The 18,710-nt window shown below is 38.4% G+C and overlaps 1 protein-coding gene across 1 annotated transcript in view; it reads left to right on the forward strand.

Moving 5' to 3' along the window:
- PKN2 (protein kinase N2) overlaps positions 1-15,383 on the forward strand; it is a 30,342-nt gene extending 14,959 nt beyond the window's left edge. The window contains exons 4-21 of the mRNA XM_009884723.1: positions 105-250; positions 354-567; positions 3,345-3,530; positions 3,821-3,930; positions 5,627-5,770; positions 5,909-5,984; positions 6,308-6,482; positions 6,756-6,885; positions 7,343-7,479; positions 7,574-7,649; positions 7,737-7,828; positions 8,887-9,063; positions 9,641-9,703; positions 9,806-9,882; positions 11,290-11,432; positions 12,752-12,859; positions 14,483-14,563; positions 14,645-15,383. Of these exons, the coding sequence (XP_009883025.1) occupies positions 105-250; positions 354-567; positions 3,345-3,530; positions 3,821-3,930; positions 5,627-5,770; positions 5,909-5,984; positions 6,308-6,482; positions 6,756-6,885; positions 7,343-7,479; positions 7,574-7,649; positions 7,737-7,828; positions 8,887-9,063; positions 9,641-9,703; positions 9,806-9,882; positions 11,290-11,432; positions 12,752-12,859; positions 14,483-14,563; positions 14,645-14,848 (2,339 nt within the window). The 3' untranslated portion in view covers positions 14,849-15,383. The remainder of the gene's footprint in view (positions 1-104; positions 251-353; positions 568-3,344; positions 3,531-3,820; positions 3,931-5,626; positions 5,771-5,908; positions 5,985-6,307; positions 6,483-6,755; positions 6,886-7,342; positions 7,480-7,573; positions 7,650-7,736; positions 7,829-8,886; positions 9,064-9,640; positions 9,704-9,805; positions 9,883-11,289; positions 11,433-12,751; positions 12,860-14,482; positions 14,564-14,644) is intronic.
- Positions 15,384-18,710: the final 3,327 nt, after the last annotated feature.

The following is an 18,710-nucleotide window of genomic DNA, read 5'->3' on the forward strand; positions in this document are numbered from 1 at the left end:
TCTTTTTTTCTCTCCTCCCCCTGTTTATGTGGGGAAGGGGTTAATATTAAAGAAATTAAACATGGGCATGGTCTTCAATGAAGATTGTTTATATCTCTTTGCAGCAAAACCTGTGATAAGCCCTCTTGAACTCCGAATGGAAGAATTACGGCATCATTTTAGGATAGAGTATGCTGTAGCAGAAGGTGCAAAAAATGTGATGAAATTACTTGGATCTGGCAAAGTTACCGACAGAAAGGCACTTTCAGAAGTAATTTACATCATTAAAATTTCTGATACTTTATTTTAAATGTTCTTTCAAGAAAAAAAAAAAGAGAAATATTTCATTATTTTTTTTATTTTATTTTAAAAAGGCACAAGCAAGATTTAATGAATCAAGCCAGAAGCTGGACCTCTTGAAGTATTCACTGGAACAAAGATTGAATGAACTTCCTAAAAACCATCCCAAAAGCAGTATTATTATAGAGGAGCTTTCATTGGTCTCTTCACCCACATTAAGTCCTCGTCAAAGTGTAATATCTACTCAAAACCAGTATAGTACACTGTCCAAACCAGCAGCTTTAACAGGTAAAATTTATGGAGCTTTTTTATTTATTCATTTTATTAAATGGTTTAAAACAAGTCTTTAAGGCCAACTTTATTTCTTTCTGGACGTATTTCATCATTGTTCTTTTCCTAGACAAAAGTGTTTATAATTTCCAAGTGTCTATGCACCCAGAAAATGCAGATAAGTTTCTTGGATTTATTTGTTGACCTTTTTTATAATCCTGTTGAAAAAGTGAAGTTCTGGCCTTAAGTTAGGTCACTGTGGAACAGTATTACTAGCATTTACCTAACGCCTTTCATCTTTAGATTATCAAGCACTTTAAAAGGTGGGTAAGTATCATTATCCCCATTTTACAGATGGGGGAACTGAGGTGCAGAAGGGTTAAGTGACTTGCCCTGGTCATACAACAAGTCAGTGGCAGAGCTGGAGATAGGCACCCAGCTTTTCTCTCGGTCCCTATTTTATCCACTGGACCACACTGGCTTCCTAGAAGGTGAGATTTATGCTACAAAACCATGCGCTATATTTCTAAACCAAAGAGGGAGATCCTAACAAACATGCATGGAACTTTTGAAGCCTCTATGTATTGGTGTGAATTGTTTTCTTTGCAATTAAACGCAGAGATTTTTTTGTTTTGTTTTACAGACAGCATACTGTGAGGGAACAGTACATTTATATATAATATAAGACTTATGGCCTTCTCATAGTTTCGGTTTACCTGGAATTGTCCTTCATTGGAAGTTAAATGTTTCAAGAGCTTTAACAAAGCTCTTAAACATTTGCCTCCCAGTGTTCTTAAAGAAAATAGAATACTTTTGACTACTTTGGGGGGTATGTTGCTTTACTAAATTTATTTGGTAAGTGGTCAGATAAGAATTACTAATACAGATAGGTTTGGATTTTTCTTTCATTTCCTAAAACATTTTACATGTAACTATTAAACCAACTGTAACAGAGGAAGTTTATTACAAAAACTATCTGTGACTCAAACATTACTCTAGTTATACATGTATAACTAAAACCAGAATTTAGTTTTGAAGTACTGTGGGGTTATATTTTAAAACAAAAAGAGGAACTCTTCTGCCGAGCTGCAATAATAAAAAAATGGTTGTCTTCCATTTTGGTTCAGTAAGACAAGTAGCAGAGGGTAAAAAGCATCAGGACCTCAGCCAAGAGCCCTTGTGAAGCTGCAGAGTAGTGAAGGGAACTTTAGTTCATCATATGGAATCTCAAATGATCAGTGACCATGTGCAGGAAGTATCGTGCCTTGGGTTTACAACAGCTTTTTTTAATTATTCTTTTTCTGTAATACCTAATCATAGGTTAGATACATTATAGTGACAAACAATTCCTCTTTAAATCCGATTTACTGATACATATAAACAGTTTCTAATAGGAATTATCAAAACAGAGCTACATGCTTGTGAAGTTCTTAATAGTTTCACTTTCGTATTAACTACTCAAAGAGCTTTTGTATTGAATTGGATTTAAGTGAACGGCATCTTTGTGTTTTTGCCTCTAACACTTTGTGAAAAATAGATCAGTGCTACTGTCATACTTCTTAAAGTGCATCCGCAGAACTTTCTGATACACATCTGGTCCTTATACAAGATTATCGCCTTTCTTCTTATTAATTTCTTCTGTTTTTTCCCCCCCGCCCCTCTAAACAGAGTTTGGGAATGAAGTATTCTTTTACCTTTTAACCTGTTTTGGGAGCCAATGGCATCCCTTTGTCTTCATAGCCTCATGCTTAGCTGTCACTTACGGCTGGTAATTCCCTGCAGGATGGGATTTCTTCTTAGACTGGTTTCTTGGTGTCTGTTCTGTGGGCTGTAATGTTGCCAGACCATTTTTAGGTCAAGTCTGACTTAAAAGTACTCTTTTGTAACAGAAACTTAAGTTTCACAGTTAAGTACATTTTCTGTCAAAAGAACACTGCATTTAGGAGCTGCATTTTCTAGCTGACAGTATGATTATGAACTGGCTAATTTTACCACTTCTAATAGTTAATATTGTTAGCGTCAGTGGTGTCACAGTTTTACAGATGCTATCTTGTACAGGATGAGGTAAGCCTACCGTTCTTATAACCATCTGTGGTATTCAGATGTTTCTGTGCTGCTGGAGGAAACTCTTAAATTAGAACAGCAGCCTCTGTACCTCATTTGGTTAAAGATGTAGAAGATTTTGAAGACTAGCTTCTCGTCTCAGCTTTTAAAAATCCAAATTCAGTCAAGTGGGAACAATTCAATGATTTTAAATTATGTAGTGACTCAAATTTGACTTCAGCTGCAGTCGGCAAATGTGATTTCTGAGTGTATCTTAAACATTGTAGTCTCAATAGTCACTGTGTTCATTTTAATTATCAAAGCGATCTATCCAATATTCATCGGTTAAATAAAACTCATAAAAAATTGTTATTGTCTCATCTGCAAGTTCCATCATTTTCATAAGAAACTTAAGATTTGTCATCTTAAAAATGACATTGCTTACAACTTGAACCCAAGTCAGTTAGGTTCTTAAGTGAAGAAAACAAAGATACTTCTGAGACACAGAACAAAAACTTGTTTTGTGTTATTTTGCTGAACTGTTGCTCCTTTTAGAAGGTGGAGTCCTACATATTTGACTTTTACTGCTTATTTTCAGTATATTTGTCTGTCTTAGATCTGTCTCTTGATTTCATCTGTTATAACCTGTGGGGGTCAGAATGTGAGCTATTGCCGTAAATCAATCATCAGTCATTCACTTTGTTTACTTAACAACAGACATCTTTGACAAATGATTGTCTGTCTTATTTTAGGTACCCTGGAAGTTAGGCTAATGGGCTGCCAAGATATTTTGGAAAACGTCCCTGGTCGTTCAAAAGCCACATCGATTACGCTACCTGGTTGGAGTCCAAATGAAGCCAGATCATCTTTCATGAGCAGAACCAGTAAAAATAAAAGTGGGAGTAGTAGAAACCTTCTGAAAACTGATGACTTGTCCAGTTCAGTATACTTCTCTTATTTTTATGCATATCTTTTATTTACATTTTAATGTGCATGCCGTGTTCTGTAATTTAAAATGCTAAATTGATTTTAAGCTTTAAACTTCCCTGTTTCATCTGTCAAGTTGTTTAAAAAAAGAAAAAACAAAACAAAACGCAGCCACGCTACTATGCCCGTAAGATCCAATTAAATATGAGATTACATTTTTAAGGGAAACTTACTGAAGATTTTTTTGTTTGTGGAAAATCTTCTTAAAGATTTAAGCTGAGTTTGTGTACTTTACTTACAGATGAAGTCTGTGCTGTACTGAAGCTGGATAACACTGTGGTTGGTCAAACTAGCTGGAAACCTATTTCCAATCAGTCATGGGATCAGAAGTTTACACTGGAACTAGACAGGGTAAAAATGGGGTCTTCCTTCATTGACAGCTATAGTCGATTCTTTAGATTAATTTCATGTGGCCTTTTTTTTTTCTGTTGTTGTAATTATGTTCAAATTTTGTATGTGCAAGTATTCCCATCCTTAAGAGGGCGGGCTCCCTGGGGTTAAGCTGTTACGCTGGGCTGGCATTCTAGAAATTTTACCTCTTCTGGCCTACAAACTGACATAGTATTTTTATGCATGATCTAACACTTAACATCTATTTAGCCTGTGATAGACGGTGCTTCAATTTTTGTTAGGATCATCAACTTCTCATTATTTATCAGTACATTCTACTATCAGATACAGTTTGGATATTTTGGTAAAGCTATGTCATAGAATTTTTACAGTGCTTCTGTAAAAGTGTTCTCACGTGAAGCTGATTCTTCAGGACTAATAAATAAATTCACTAATAGTTCTTTCCTAGAACTTTAAATATTACTTGGAGGATGCAAGTATCTGAAATGATACCTGATAGTCATAGTACTTTAAGGTACAAGGATTTATTTTTTTTCCCATCAGTGTTTAAATTAGACTGAAAATTAAACTCTATTTTAGCAGCCTAAGTGTCATCTCCAGTATATATTTAAAACAAACTGGGGGGAGGGGGGAGGGGGAAGCCACCTTCCTGTTTTTGCTCTCCCCACCTCACCCCACCCCTCCGAGCCCAAAACCAGATTCCTTCCATCTAGGAAGGAAGCAGTTTTAGACTTATAAGTTGAGAAATTCAGGTTCCGCTTAGGAGTAGTGCAGAACAAAACTAGCAGTGTGGAGTCCTGAAGCCTCGATTATTCTCAGATTAAGACTAGGACTGATCAGAGTTTAGCAGCTGCTCCTACCAGCCCAGTATTTCAGAACTCAGCGTTAGATGCTTTTTTTGATGCCAGAAAAGGACCTTGCTTCCGCTGGGCGTGACCACACTGCCTTCCTTATTTGAAATGCACCTTCCAAACCCCGTCATGTTTTTATCTGTTGCTGCTCCTTAACTTTTGTTTCTTGTAAAACCCAAAGCTATCCTTTAAAGACAGTAAATTGAGGCATCATGATGGAATTAAACTATGCTCACTGAAATTGGTAACATACAATGCTGCTGTTACGGTGTATTTCAGGATTCTTCAAGTTTTGTAGCAAGCATATAAGACGCCCTAAGAATATACAAATCCTACCGGCAGTAGTTCTTGTTAGTTTAAAGTTTTTGCCCCATCGTCATGACAAGACTGTATGTCTTTGTAGAGATGATGTGTATGCAGGTTCTAAAATGTCACCGTGCAGCCATGAAATGCAATTGATACCTGTAAGTAACGTGGAAAACTAGTAAAGTCGAGGTTTCTGAACACAGGTAAAAATTTGTTGTCAGCTAGTGAGCTAAAATATCTTGAACTAACACTGTTGTTAGATTGACTCAAAAAGTCTGGTGACCGTTTGTGACTCTCCCGGGGGAATTTTACACTTACACTTTTATTTGGACACTGGCGATCACATCTGAACTGAAGTGAAATGCTGCAGTCATCCTAGTGAGAGCTTGCTCAGCACGGCCAGTGAGCCCTGGCACTCTCCTAAAGTAACAGCTCTGCGTCTTGATCCTCGAGTCGCTAGATCTTACAATTGTGCAGAGGTGACTCTTGCAGAACAATTACGAATAAGTAATTTCCTGTGTATATGTTTCCTGTCGTAGTCACGTGAATTAGAAATCTCCGTGTATTGGCGTGACTGGAGATCTCTGTGTGCAGTAAAGTTTCTGAGGTTGGAAGATTTCCTGGATAACCAACGGCATGGCATGTGTCTCTATCTTGAACCCCAGGGCACTCTGTTTGCAGAGGTAAGAATGTTCCTGTGAAACACTTGGGCATACTTGCCAGTATTGTATTGCAGAATAGTTTAAGAAGTTTTTCTTAAACTTTTAAGAATGCATTTTGTTCTGAAACTGGAATTATAATATACATTATTTGAATTGCAGGTTACATTTTTTAATCCAGTTATTGAAAGAAGACCAAAACTCCAGAGGCAGAAGAAAATTTTTTCAAAGCAGCAAGGTGATTGTTTAATATAAACGTGTAAAGCTTAAAAATTGTACAGATCTGTAATTTTTTTTATACAGAGACCTAATATTTGTCTGTGAATAGAGCTGTTGATAATGAAGGATTTGGCATTGCATTTAGAAACGTTTTTTTTAGAATTCCTTGTTATGCATTAGCATTTAATAGTGAATAATTAGGAACTGCTAAGGAATATGACAAATCCAGTTTATTCTTCATAAACTATAAACTGATTAATATGATATTTTTTTAATTATCGCTTTTGGTAATAAGTAAGGAAATTACTTGCACTTTATTTTCTTTTTTCACAATATCCACAGGCAAAACATTTCTCAGAGCTCCTCAAATGAATATTAATATCGCCACTTGGGGAAGGCTGGTAAGAAGAGCTATTCCGACAGTAAATCACTCGGGCACCTTCAGCCCTCAAGCAGCAGTGCCTGCTACCGGGCCAGTGGTTGATGCACACATTCCGGAACTAACGCTGCCAGCCAGGTAGGTGATAGCTGCAATTTTTAAGTACTTTTAAGACCAAGAGTAACAGTGAGATGCTCATGCCCTAATGTACGTAATGTATACCAAATCTGTTTATTCTGCAAGACTGCAGACCGCTCAAAGTTTTGATTTGGGGCATCCATTTTATAGGCAGATCTACACACGCAAGATTCGGTTTAGAAGAAATATACGTAAAGTGCAGTTTTAGGTTGGTTTTCATACTATCAAAACAGTCTGTGCTCTACACTGAGGAGTTACTTGTTTTCTTGCCAGTGACTCTCCTGTAGCCAAATTGGACTTTGAACTTGAGCCTGAGCCTCCACCTGCTCCACCCCGTGCATCATCCCTTGGGGAAATATGTGAATCTTCCTCTGAGATAAAGGCTTCTGATGTGCCATCTCAGGCAAGTAACTTTAAGAATTTCAGGCTATACAGTTTAACAAGGTTGTAATATTGGCATCTTTATGATGGATTTCTTCCCTTATATTTCAGCATATGCTCCTTTAATTTACACATACAGAACTGTCTCAACAGAATGTTCCGATTACTGTTGGTGGCAAACTCTTCCCACGGTTGGTGTGTTTAACTCTCCATGTCATTAGTTGCGCCACAGAAAAAACAAAAGCCCAAAATCATTAGAGTATTCAGGAAAATACGGTTTTACTAACAAAGAGCAGAATGACTGGAAGAATATGTTTCACTAGTCCATTAAAAGCTTGCTTATCTGTGTTATCTTAAAATATACCATTTTAGCTTAGATAATTTTTGTGTTAAGAATTCCACATGCTTTGTAGTAAAATTTCTGCATTCATTTGCCTCTGCAATCGGTTTTATATTTTGATACTTCTTTTTCTTCACAGGATGAAGTAACAAATTTTGATTTTGAAAATGGCAGAAATAGTATTGTCCCAAAACTCCAACCTGAAATAATCCGTGAGCCTGATGCTCCCCATTCAGACATAAAATACACCAACACCCGAGAGCCTGAAGACAGAAGGTAAAATGCAGTGGGTTTGCTGTTGATCTGAATAATCTCTGTTAAAGTTAACAGACTAGAAGATTTTTTTACTGTTTTTTCTTTATTTACACAGATCACAACAAAGATTTCAGTTCAGTCTGAAGGATTTCAGATGTTGTGCTGTACTGGGCAGAGGACATTTTGGAAAGGTAAATGTCAAAAGGCTATACCAAATATCAAGGCTATATCAAAAACTAGATATAGCTCTTAAATTAATCACTTATCTTCTGTTTTAGGTGCTTTTGGCAGAGTACAAAAACACAAACGAGATGTTTGCTATTAAAGCCTTAAAGAAAGGAGATATTGTTGCTCGTGATGAAGTAGACAGGTCAGTTTGTAAAATTATAATGTGTGGATTCCATAAATCAGTTGTGTTTTCTTTCTGCACACAGCACAATTGTAAGCTCTATCGAACAGTAGTTAAATTTGGCGAAAGAGCAAAACAAATTGTCATCTCCCTGCTTAGTTGGTTGCTGCAGGTGTGTCATCTTTCTTCTGGGGCACGGAGGGAGCAGCGTAGCCCAGGAATACTGGTTCCTTTAGTTGCCCCTCTTACCATGCCTGTACTACAGCTCTGACTTAAATCTGATCCTGTTTTTCATTTAGGTTCTCTTGCAATGATTTATTCTAATTATTTGTTCTATAGACTTCCACCAGGAGGACAGTGACTATGCTTTCTTTACTGGCAGAAATGCGTATGATGGTATTTCTCAACCTGTAACATACTGTCATACTTTGTCCATCATTTTTTCCCTTAAGTCCTGTATGTACTCCATTGTTGTGGGTTTTTTAATCTTTTTGCACCAAAACTCAAGATATTTCCTTTACTTGGAAGTGAAGTGGCAGTTAGAAAACTGTCTAGTCTTAGTGGAAGAAGGTGCTTTTACAGTTGTTTAATAGTGACTATATTCATTTGACTTGTAGGAAGAAAGATAACTATTAAGAATAAGCTACAAATTAACCATTTGGCTTAAGGAGAAATAATCTGGAATTACTGTAGAAAGATATCTATAGTATTGTTCCTGGTTTTCCACTTTATGAATTGTATACAATTAAAAACGGATTGAAGCTAATGTCACATGATACTGATGCATACTTAATGCAAGTCTGAGTATTGGGAAGGAAAATTGGCAGGATACAATTTTCATGGATTGCTAGGTTTCCTTTCTCATTTGTGAAAGCTAAATGCAACTTTGTGGAAATCCTGGCATCAACTTAATGTGTGTACAAATATTAAAAGTTCTCTCTTGAAAACAAAAAATGTTCTTATCTTATCGTGATGAATAGAGGGCGGGGGGGAAGGTATAAATTACCAATAGTTTCTGAGAATTGAAAAATTGTGGTTCAGGATTCAGCTGTAAATTTTTACTGACTTTTTGTTTGCAGCTTGATGTGTGAAAAGCGAATATTTGAAACTGTGAATAGTGTAAGACATCCCTTCTTGGTGAACCTTTTTGCTTGTTTCCAAACCAAAGATCACGTTTGCTTTGTAATGGAATATGCTGCTGGTGGGGATCTGATGATGCACATTCACACCGATGTCTTCTCTGAACCAAGAGCAGTGTGAGTATCCACCCCTTGTTGTGGCATTAAGTGAAGGGCATTTTGTTCAGTGAATAAGAACTAAAATATATAGAAAACAGTAAAAATGTATCACCACATGCCTCTACATTATGTCATTTCAGTAAATACTGTTTAAGTTTTTAAAAGGGTCAGAGATTCTAACTGATTTTGTTAGAAAAAGACACCTGAGGTTTAATGTGCCTGAATCCACATTGAATTAAAAGATTATATACAAATACTTGATTTTTATAATACTGTTAAAAAATATATTACATAAGATCTAAATGAAAAGACAAGGCTAAGAAAGGAGAGAATAAGCCAAATTTGAAGCCCTTCAATGCCATAGCAGTGGACGCTACAGAAAATTTATCCTCAAGGCCGAGTGAACACACTACAGCTCGAAAGCTGCAAGTTAAAGCATTTTTGCCACCTGGCCTTGAAACTCATCTGTACCTGAAAAAAAACGATTGGTAGTCTTCAGAGGATGGTTAGTAAAACAGATGAATAATAATGGACTTCACATTCTGAAAAGCCAGACTAAAATCCATTGAAATTTTAACTTCAATTTTTTCAACAGATTCTATGCTGCATGTGTGGTTCTTGGGCTTCAGTATTTACATGAACACAAAATAGTGTATAGGTAAGTAGTCATTGGCCCATTTCCAACAGATGAATTTCAGCTCTTCTGAATAGTCCTGAAGAAACATCAGTGATGCAATTTTCTTCTCAAATGTTCATTTAGAGATTTGAAGTTGGATAACTTATTGCTGGACACAGAAGGCTTCGTGAAAATTGCTGACTTTGGTCTTTGCAAAGAAGGTAATGGCCCTTAAATTTTCTTTCTAGGGGAATTCCGTAGTCTGTCTTACTCTTGGCTGTCCCTTGAGACTTTTGGACTGTCAGATGTTTGTAGTGTGTGCTTGCCTTGTGGCATATGAAGGAAAAATACATCTCTGATTGTACAAACGTGGAGATAGGAGGAAGTTCTTCAGTAGGGAAATATCAGGAGCATCTGAGCATAGCCCTACTTTTTACTTACTCTTTTTTTAGTTGTGAGCGTCACCTATTCTGATTCTTAATTCATCATATCTCTGCTTATTGCCAAGGCATGCTGCTGGGTTTCACAATTCAGCAGAAAAAGCATTAGGCATTTTTCCTCATTCTAAATGTGTTGACACTGTACAATGAAATCAAGTACCATTATAATCCGTACCTCATTCTTAGTTTTTTTACAAATTCATTATCTTTTTTTTTTTAGCCTTTGGAATAGTCTCAACTCTAAGTATATGGAAATGACATGCAAAGTATACTGTAGCTAAAATAAAGAAATTTATCCCAAAAGGGAAGCCTAGATGCTAGAAAGTTACTTTTTAGCATCCTGCCACTGGCAACTACCTTTCAAATATGACATAAAATAGAGGTAGCAACTGAAATTGCAATGTCTTTCTCAAACCTTATTGTGGGGGAAGATCCAGAAAGGTCCATTTCCTTCTCCAATTTGTATAGCCTGTCCACTGCATCTTTTCCTTTTAGATAGCCTAAGAGGGAATTTAGTAAATTCGGTAGGTGTTCAAACGTTACCGCTGTCTTTAATATAGGGCAAGTCCTGTGACTTTAGCTACAAACAAGTTCCATAAATGACAAAAGGAAATGAGGACACAGAAGGCTCATTGGTTTACTGACTCCTACAATAAATGGGTTTTGTAAGCCTTCTGCAGCACCTCCACTTGTGGTGTCACAGTGGTCCTTCTGGTGCTGATGTCCCAAACTGTGACCCTCTTGCAAATATACAGGGCTTATTTTGCTCAAAGTTGTTCCACTACACTCCGTGTTTTACTTTACTGTATGTAGTTTTGCCACCGTAGAAGCATCTGTAGTAGGCATGTTCAACTGCTGTACCACATTTTCTTCTCTAGCTAGTAGAAATATAGCATAAGATTGTGTCTTTCCAAGCAAAGATAACTGGGTAACAAAGGTGTAACTGGAAGATTTGGCTCATTGCATATAGTTAGGGACAGAAAAACTTATACCGAAGCGCACGTAGAACAAGGGTGTGGGAGGGAGGAACCGGGGAATGTTTTACCTCATTGGCCTGAGCCTTCAGGACAGGCCCTGGAACTACAGTATCGGCTGAAGGTGCGCTAGGGAGAGGTTTTACTTGCTGGAGGAATAGGTTGTAGAGTGGCAGAAAACACTGCTTGCTTTTCATTAACTGTAACTTTTCAGGAATGGGATTTGGAGACAGAACAAGCACATTCTGTGGCACACCGGAATTTCTTGCTCCAGAGGTGCTGACAGAAACTTCCTATACAAGAGCTGTAGACTGGTGGGGTCTTGGTGTACTTATCTATGAGATGCTAGTGGGTGAGGTAAGTTCTAGTAAGATGCAATGGAGTCATAAAACTAATATATGTTAAAAAGGTTACAAAACTCAAGATACCAGCCTGTCAACATGTAGTATGTCCTACCTGTCACAGTTGTATCAATACGTGTGTATACAGTACGTATAGGCATACCTGGTTTTACAGTGAGCATCTTAATGTGTTTCATCAAGAAAAAGAAGTATTAAATACTGAGCAGCTTCTAACCCCATAGTAGAAGTTGGTGAGCCATGTCATGAGCTCGAGTTATCAGCAGTTGTGGAATTGAATGAGCTGTAGCTGGTCCAAGACTTAACCTCTAGATTTTTGTTTCATTTTGTTTTTAACTACATCGTTATGCCTTAAATCCAAATTACAGTAATGGCACATTAATATCAGTGTCTCTAAGCAACAACATAGCACATCTGGTTTTGGGGAGCTCAGTTTTCAGCACACATCTGTTATCGTCGTACTTGGATGCGTACAGCTATAGCAGTCTTCTGCTTTCGAATACTTTTGGGGAGAAAATAAACTCCTTAACTCCTGTAGCTTGAATGGAAGGGAACTTTAACGCATAAAACTAGATTGTAGTGAAAGATTATGCCAAATGCAATGCTGTTTACCATTTGAATTACACACGCACTAAAATAGAATGCCCCAGTTCCATGTAAATGAGCTGGTATAAATCAATTGAGTAGTTATTTACTATTGCTTTACCTTCTGGTCCGTTTTGTTATAATATCTCCCAGGTAGCACAGTAATGGCTCACATGCTCAAAACTGGAGAAAAACTATAGATCTGCTCATCGTTTTGTTCTTTTTCAAAAAAGATGATCATTCAATTTTCTTTCACTTCCTTTCAGGTAAAAAAGGACAAAAAGTTTGTAGGGCACCACCAACATCTGTAAGGCCATGTCAAAACGGGTTTGAGAACCCTTGAGCTGTAACATGCTAAAGATCCTACAAAAACAAATTAGTCTTCACCACGTTACTTGTGAACGGCAGCTGTCCCAAAGAAGAATCCGATATATACTTTCCACATTCCCTGCAGATCTTGTGTCAGAGTTCAAGGAAGATCCCAGTTTTAGGTGTTTCTACTTCTAAAAACACATTTTTAAAGCATAATCCTTTAGTAAAAACTAAAGGATAATACCAACTTGCCTTACTTTTCTCTATTCCTTATGGAAAACTACCATATCTGTTTCTGGGAAAAGGAAGACTTCATTTCAGGGTGTCTTATTCCAAACTGTCAACTCAATATATGTTTGTTTGAATTGCAAGGGATTTTTAAGCCTGTTTAATGGTATTTTCATATTACTTTCATTATAGTCTCCCTTCCCTGGAGACGATGAAGAAGAGGTGTTTGACAGTATTGTAAATGATGAAGTAAGATATCCACGATTTCTTTCTACAGAAGCCATCTCTATAATGAGACGGGTAAGAACATAGTAATATTACAGTATTCCCCTCTTACCCAGTTTCCTCTCCAACATTAAGGAAATTATTTACTTTTGTGGGGAACAAAATACTTTAAGACCCTACGCTTGGTAGTTTTTTCTACAATTAAATTTCAGGTTGCTTCAATTATGCTGTGCCATGCTGCCTGTCACCTTAAATGAAAATTGTCAGTGCCATTCTACTTTATTCAGGAGCAAGCTTTTCATTTTTTAAATGTAAAACAGTAGAGGCTCTATTTTCTCCCTGAACTAAGTTTCCTAGTCATATCTAACTAGAGAAGTTCAGCTCTTATTTCCTAGCAGAACACTGCTGCATTGACCTATTTGGTAGATTAACGTTGTCACATGAATATTTTAATTCAAAGACTTCTAAATCTTTTTGGTTTCATTCCAACTGGGGCAGGGAACACCGTACACATGGCATCTGCGGTTCCATTCTTGGCAAAGAATGGCTGATTTTTGTTTACAGTTGTTATTAGTGCTATTCCTCAGTGTAATGCCTCTACTTATCTAAATGAAGATGCTTGAAGCTGTCTTAGAAGCTCATCACAGTTGATAGAAGGGCATCTACTGGAGGGGATTCAAAGCCTTGGGAAGCAGCCTCTCCACTGACGTGTCTGACACTTAAAGTGTAGCACCCAATTCAGCCACGTGTTGCAGCATCTAAGTTAAAGCATGTCACAGTAACCACTGTGACGTAAGTATGAAGTAACAGTATAAATACTCCATAGCTTAAAATGATTGCCTAGAGAAAGAAGGAAAAATATAGTTTTGAGGCAGTATCTGGGAAGGGTATGTTTTTACTTTGAAGTTTATCATGCCGATATCTCCAGGGGCCGGCTACACTGCACCCAGAACACGCGTACCATGAACTTTGGGCTTGTAGTTTACTAGTTGTAGCTGTGTGCGCACTGTTCCTATCTGAGAAATTCTTTCACAATATAGTAGACATTATTTTTTGACGGCTGCATCATGAATCTATCAACCCACCCCAATGCTGGGTGCTGCCTGGAACAGGGGTCTGCTCGCAGCAGCGAGATTCGTAAGTGGGAGAATCTGAGCTCTGGTGTTAGCTAGAAACCCCTTTTATTTGGCTGGGGGTGCGAAGCAGCATTCAGCCCTCTCTCAGTAAATCAACTGCTGTGAAATAGCTGGGCACAGGAGACAGCAGAGTAGTCTCTTTTTGAGCCAAGCAAGAAATACTAACTTACGTAAATTCTGCATCTTTCTCCTGCAAAAAGCACTTTTCAGTATCTCTAGGCTGGACATTCGCCCCACAAATTACCTCAGGTCCCAACACTTGGTACCACAGATCTGCAGCAAGACAGATTTAGTCTGCTCTCCCTGTGTTTGTAGCTAGGCCGCTGGTGGAATTGTGCGCACAGGTTCAGGTGTCCCTAAAAGAGCACTGCTACCTGTGGCTATGTACATCTGAAGTTTGGTCTCTCCCTTTCTTTGAGGACCAAGAATTTTCTATAGGTCAGGCAATACGAATTTCACTGTCCATCCACTCTTGGTGTCAGTTCTTACAGAGTAGCACTCATCCTCCCTAGTTCCCCCCCATCCCCCTGAATTTTTGCACTGAAATCTCCTGTTTTGTCAGCTGCTACGAAGAAATCCAGAGCGGCGTCTTGGAGCTGGAGAGAAAGATGCTGAGGATGTGAAAAAGCATCACTTCTTCAGGGTGAGTACAAACCACTGTTATTTCTAAGGCCACTAAAGGAGTAGAGACAGGAAACTAAACATCAGTTGTTTTCTTTTGCAGCTAATAGATTGGAATGCTTTACTGGCCAAGAAAGTAAAACCTCCTTTTGTCCCCACCATTAGAGGGCGTGAAGATGTTAGTAATTTTGATGATGAATTTACCTCTGAAGCACCTATCCTCACTCCACCTCGGGAACCAAGGATACTTTCGGAAGAAGAGCAGGAAATGTTCAGAGATTTTGATTACATTGCTGATTGGTGTTAACTTCTAGCCACTGTGAAACCCCAGCTGACTGGCTCACAAGAATGCCTCTCTCAGAATACCGACCCTTCAATTGCTCTCTGTGCCACCTGTAGCTTCTGGGTTTTTTAAGTCACATGAAGATCCTTTTAAGTACTGTTTTAACACTCTTGTGAAGAGTGGCCTCTTTGTATATTGTTTTTTATCTGAGCACTGGAAAGCAGGTCTGTGGAGTTCTTAAGCTGAGTTGGTGAACCCAGGCTGTATTAAGCTTCCCACACACGGGCACGCGTGGATCTGTACTGTTTCTCTCCCTCTTCTACAGCAGATAACATCACTTTTTTAAGTATCTGCCTTAAGTGGGAAAAGCAGACTTTGAGCTAGGTAATCACTTATCTCTACTCAGCCACATTGAAATAGAAGTTTGGGATACTGATGACACTCACACAGAACACGGTTCAAGCTGGAGAAGGCAAATGATTTCAGTTAAATATTACCTTGTGCAGTCTATAAAACTACACATTTCTATGTACACATTCATCTTGTCTTCTTAAAATAATGGTATGGAAAACAGATATGCCTTGTTTTGTAAATTTTCTATGGTATTTATTAGGAAAAATGTTAAACGCCTTGCCTTTGAGATAACAACAGCATAAGTGCTTCCATTAAAAGAAAAATCCAGGAAAAATCCAGAAAGTTTACCAAAGCCACTTGCCAAACAGTTTTGCCTTCAAGCTTTTTAAGCACGGCTTAAAACCCTGGTTGATATGAAGAATGTGACAAGGATGTTGCTCAGTCTAACCACAAAAGAGCAAAGCATACGCATTTCCCGAGCCCATCCACTCCTGTACTCAGACTCATGCCTTTCCCACTCCCTGAGTGGACAGATAAGTTAACCAGTCTGTATCTAACCACCTACATCATCCTGTATCTGCTGTACAGTATCATATCACTTTTAGAAAACATAAGGATTTTCAATGTATACATGCTGTGAACATGTATATTTGGAAGTTGTAATGTATTCTTATGTCCAGGCAAGTAATTTAATTCTACCACTTCATTAATTTTGCACAGTGGCCGAGTGAACAACATTGAACTCCGAGTGAAAAAAATACTTGGATACATCTAGGCCACTGAACTCCAGAACTTAGATTGGCAGTTACTGAGAGTAAAAGCAATATGTTGTAACAGAATGTATAAATATTTTTGATAAAAACAGTGTATATTTTATAAACCCCTTAACACTAAAAGCTGTACCTCAAAAGTTGAAAAATAATTTAGACCAGACACTGTGCATACTTGTAAACCAAGATCTGGTTTTGGCATCTGGTGTTCTGTGGGCAAACGTTAATTCTTGGAAAATAAGTTTCCGGCGTGGTCCTTAGCTCTAGCACCGTTCAGAGCTGGTTGCGTATGTAATCTCACAGGGTCATCCTAGCCAGGAGTTTGCTGTTCATGGGCTAAGACGGTGAGAATCAGCACTCAAATGAATTAAAACCTTGTAATTTTATTCATTCAAAGAAGAAACACAAACCACTTGGGTGTGTAACACTACGGTGGTGGTTTAAAATCACGATGCTGGCCAGACCTGCAGGGTCAGAGAGGGGGGCAGGCTTAAGGAGGCGGGGAAAAAGGTTACTAGGTGTAAATCGGGCATCCCCCCTGCTGGAACCAGGAAGGCATCTTTACCGGCTCTACAAATCATGTTTGGCAGAGTGAGTCAACTTTTCAGCATTACTCATTTCCATATTCTAATTAATAAGAAACAAATTATGTTCCTGTATCTAGCTGAAACCAATACTTTTGAGGTACAGTCAGCTCACCCTTTCTGGTTCCCAAATATATATATATGAGCATCTAACAGGGTGCTTAACACTTATGAAAGTATCCTCAAAAATACCTTTTTGTAACTACATCTTGTACAGAAATCTTTTTTAATCTAAGTAAATCACTAAAAAAAAAAAAAATAAAAAAAAATTAGAGGGCAGGGTATGTTCACCCAGTTAAGCTGAAAGAAAGCACTAATTTTATCTCTGTAGTTTTTTAAATATTTTTAGGCAGATTAAGATTTTAAACCCTAGATTGTAAATATATTTTGCTATACTTTATCTGTATGTGGCTGCTCAAGCACTTTGTAAGGAAATTAGGATATTTTAGAATGGTACACTATGCATTAAAATGAAATGTGCCTTTAACAAATGTCATTCTAAGTGTTTTGCAGTCATTAATATCACAAATTAAAGTTTTAAATAGAGTAATTTGTAAATTGTGTCCCAAACATGATTTTGCTGTTTCTTGAAATGACTTGTCATGTTTTCTCCACAGGTAACTTCAGAAAAGAACTTGCAGTCGGGAGGGGACTTACAGAAACCCAGTCTCTTAGTGGTAGCTCAGTGTGCTTCCATACTTTTTAATTTTTTTAAAATCAAAATAATTAATTACCTCTGAGCATACCTTCTTTCTGAGTCTGAAGGAAAGCAGCCTCCTCTTGTGTGGCTGAGCGGTCCTTCTGAAGGGAGCAGAAGACCACATCTATTGGAAGTCTGGCCAGCTTGAATCGGCGTTCTCCCTTCGTAGGCTTCGAGGGCAGGGGGAGACAACGCTCACTCCCCTCCTGGCTGCATCTTCGTTCTAGTCTCTTTCCTTCCCCCCAATATATAGGAAAGCTCTGTAAGCAAACAAAAACCTATACCCAACCCACAGCGAACTTGTTCTTTAAGCAGAGAATGAAGCTTGCTCTTCTGAGCGCATTACTCTTAAGAACAAATGTCAAACGAGACCATTGCCTAGAGACGCTTTGCTTCAATACTTGACTAAGCAATCATTCCAGAAAGGGCTGGCTGCAAATGAAGATCCAGACTGTTTTAAATATCCAGTCTAAATTGCAGTTGAATCAACATACGAAGTGCCTTAAGCCACTATGCCCTTGCCTTTGTTGTGTGGGGGGAACGCAGTCCTTCAGCACTCCTGTCTCCTCCCAGGCGCACAGCTCAGCCACCTCCCAGCAGGACATATATTAGCAGAGAACCCCAAACCTATAAACACCAGAACTGCAGCCAGTCTCTTTGCTTACGCTTTAGGCTCTACTTGTCATACAGCCTTGGCTACCACTTGGCTTCAGTAACACAAGAAGGTAATTAATTAGCTAAAACACACTGCAGAGCTGCAACAATCTCCTCCCCAGCTCCCCCCAGAACCGTGGGTGTCCCACGCACACAGCTGCGTGCAGACATCCCCCCGCGCTGCCGAGAAGTGCTCCAGCCAGACACAGAGAGAGCTCATTTCTGAATGAGAAGCTCCTGTAGGAGAAGCCAAATTCCTTAGCTTCATCAAAGTAGCTTAGTAAAGTGCTAGTAACTGCCTAAAAATGAATTCAGAGTCATACTCTTTTTTTTTTTTTTTTTCCTGGAATGCTTCATGTTAACCGTAGTCTACTGGGACCAGTAGTAACTGGTTTTCAGAATGTATGGCCCTTTCAAGCATATTCGTAGCTCTACCTCTTTGGGCAGCGCAGTTGCTACCATCTCAGCACGGAGGGAGGTACGGGAACCGCTTGTGGAACTGCGGAAGAGGCAGGGTCAAGCCAGGATAGCCCGTCCCTGCCTCCATCTGCTGCACTCAGGGGCTTCGCACAGATGTATTTAAATTTCAGTCCAGACAGCTTTTGCTGTATTTAACAATTTCAACTGCAAACACTCACCACTCATATGTCAAATGCTCATGCATAATGCCTGAAAGCATTTAAAATAAGTGCATTAGAGTAAATGTAAGTTTCAGCCATTTTTAACCTGCATGTAGTAGATCTATGTTAAATCTGTAGATCTGTTAAATCTGTACTTTCCAGATCTACGCTGGAAAGTACACTCATGGTAAAAAAACTTTCACC

Source organism: Charadrius vociferus, unplaced genomic scaffold (assembly GCF_000708025.1).
Source record: "Charadrius vociferus isolate BGI_N301 unplaced genomic scaffold, ASM70802v2 scaffold163, whole genome shotgun sequence".
NCBI lineage: Eukaryota > Metazoa > Chordata > Aves > Charadriiformes > Charadriidae > Charadrius > Charadrius vociferus.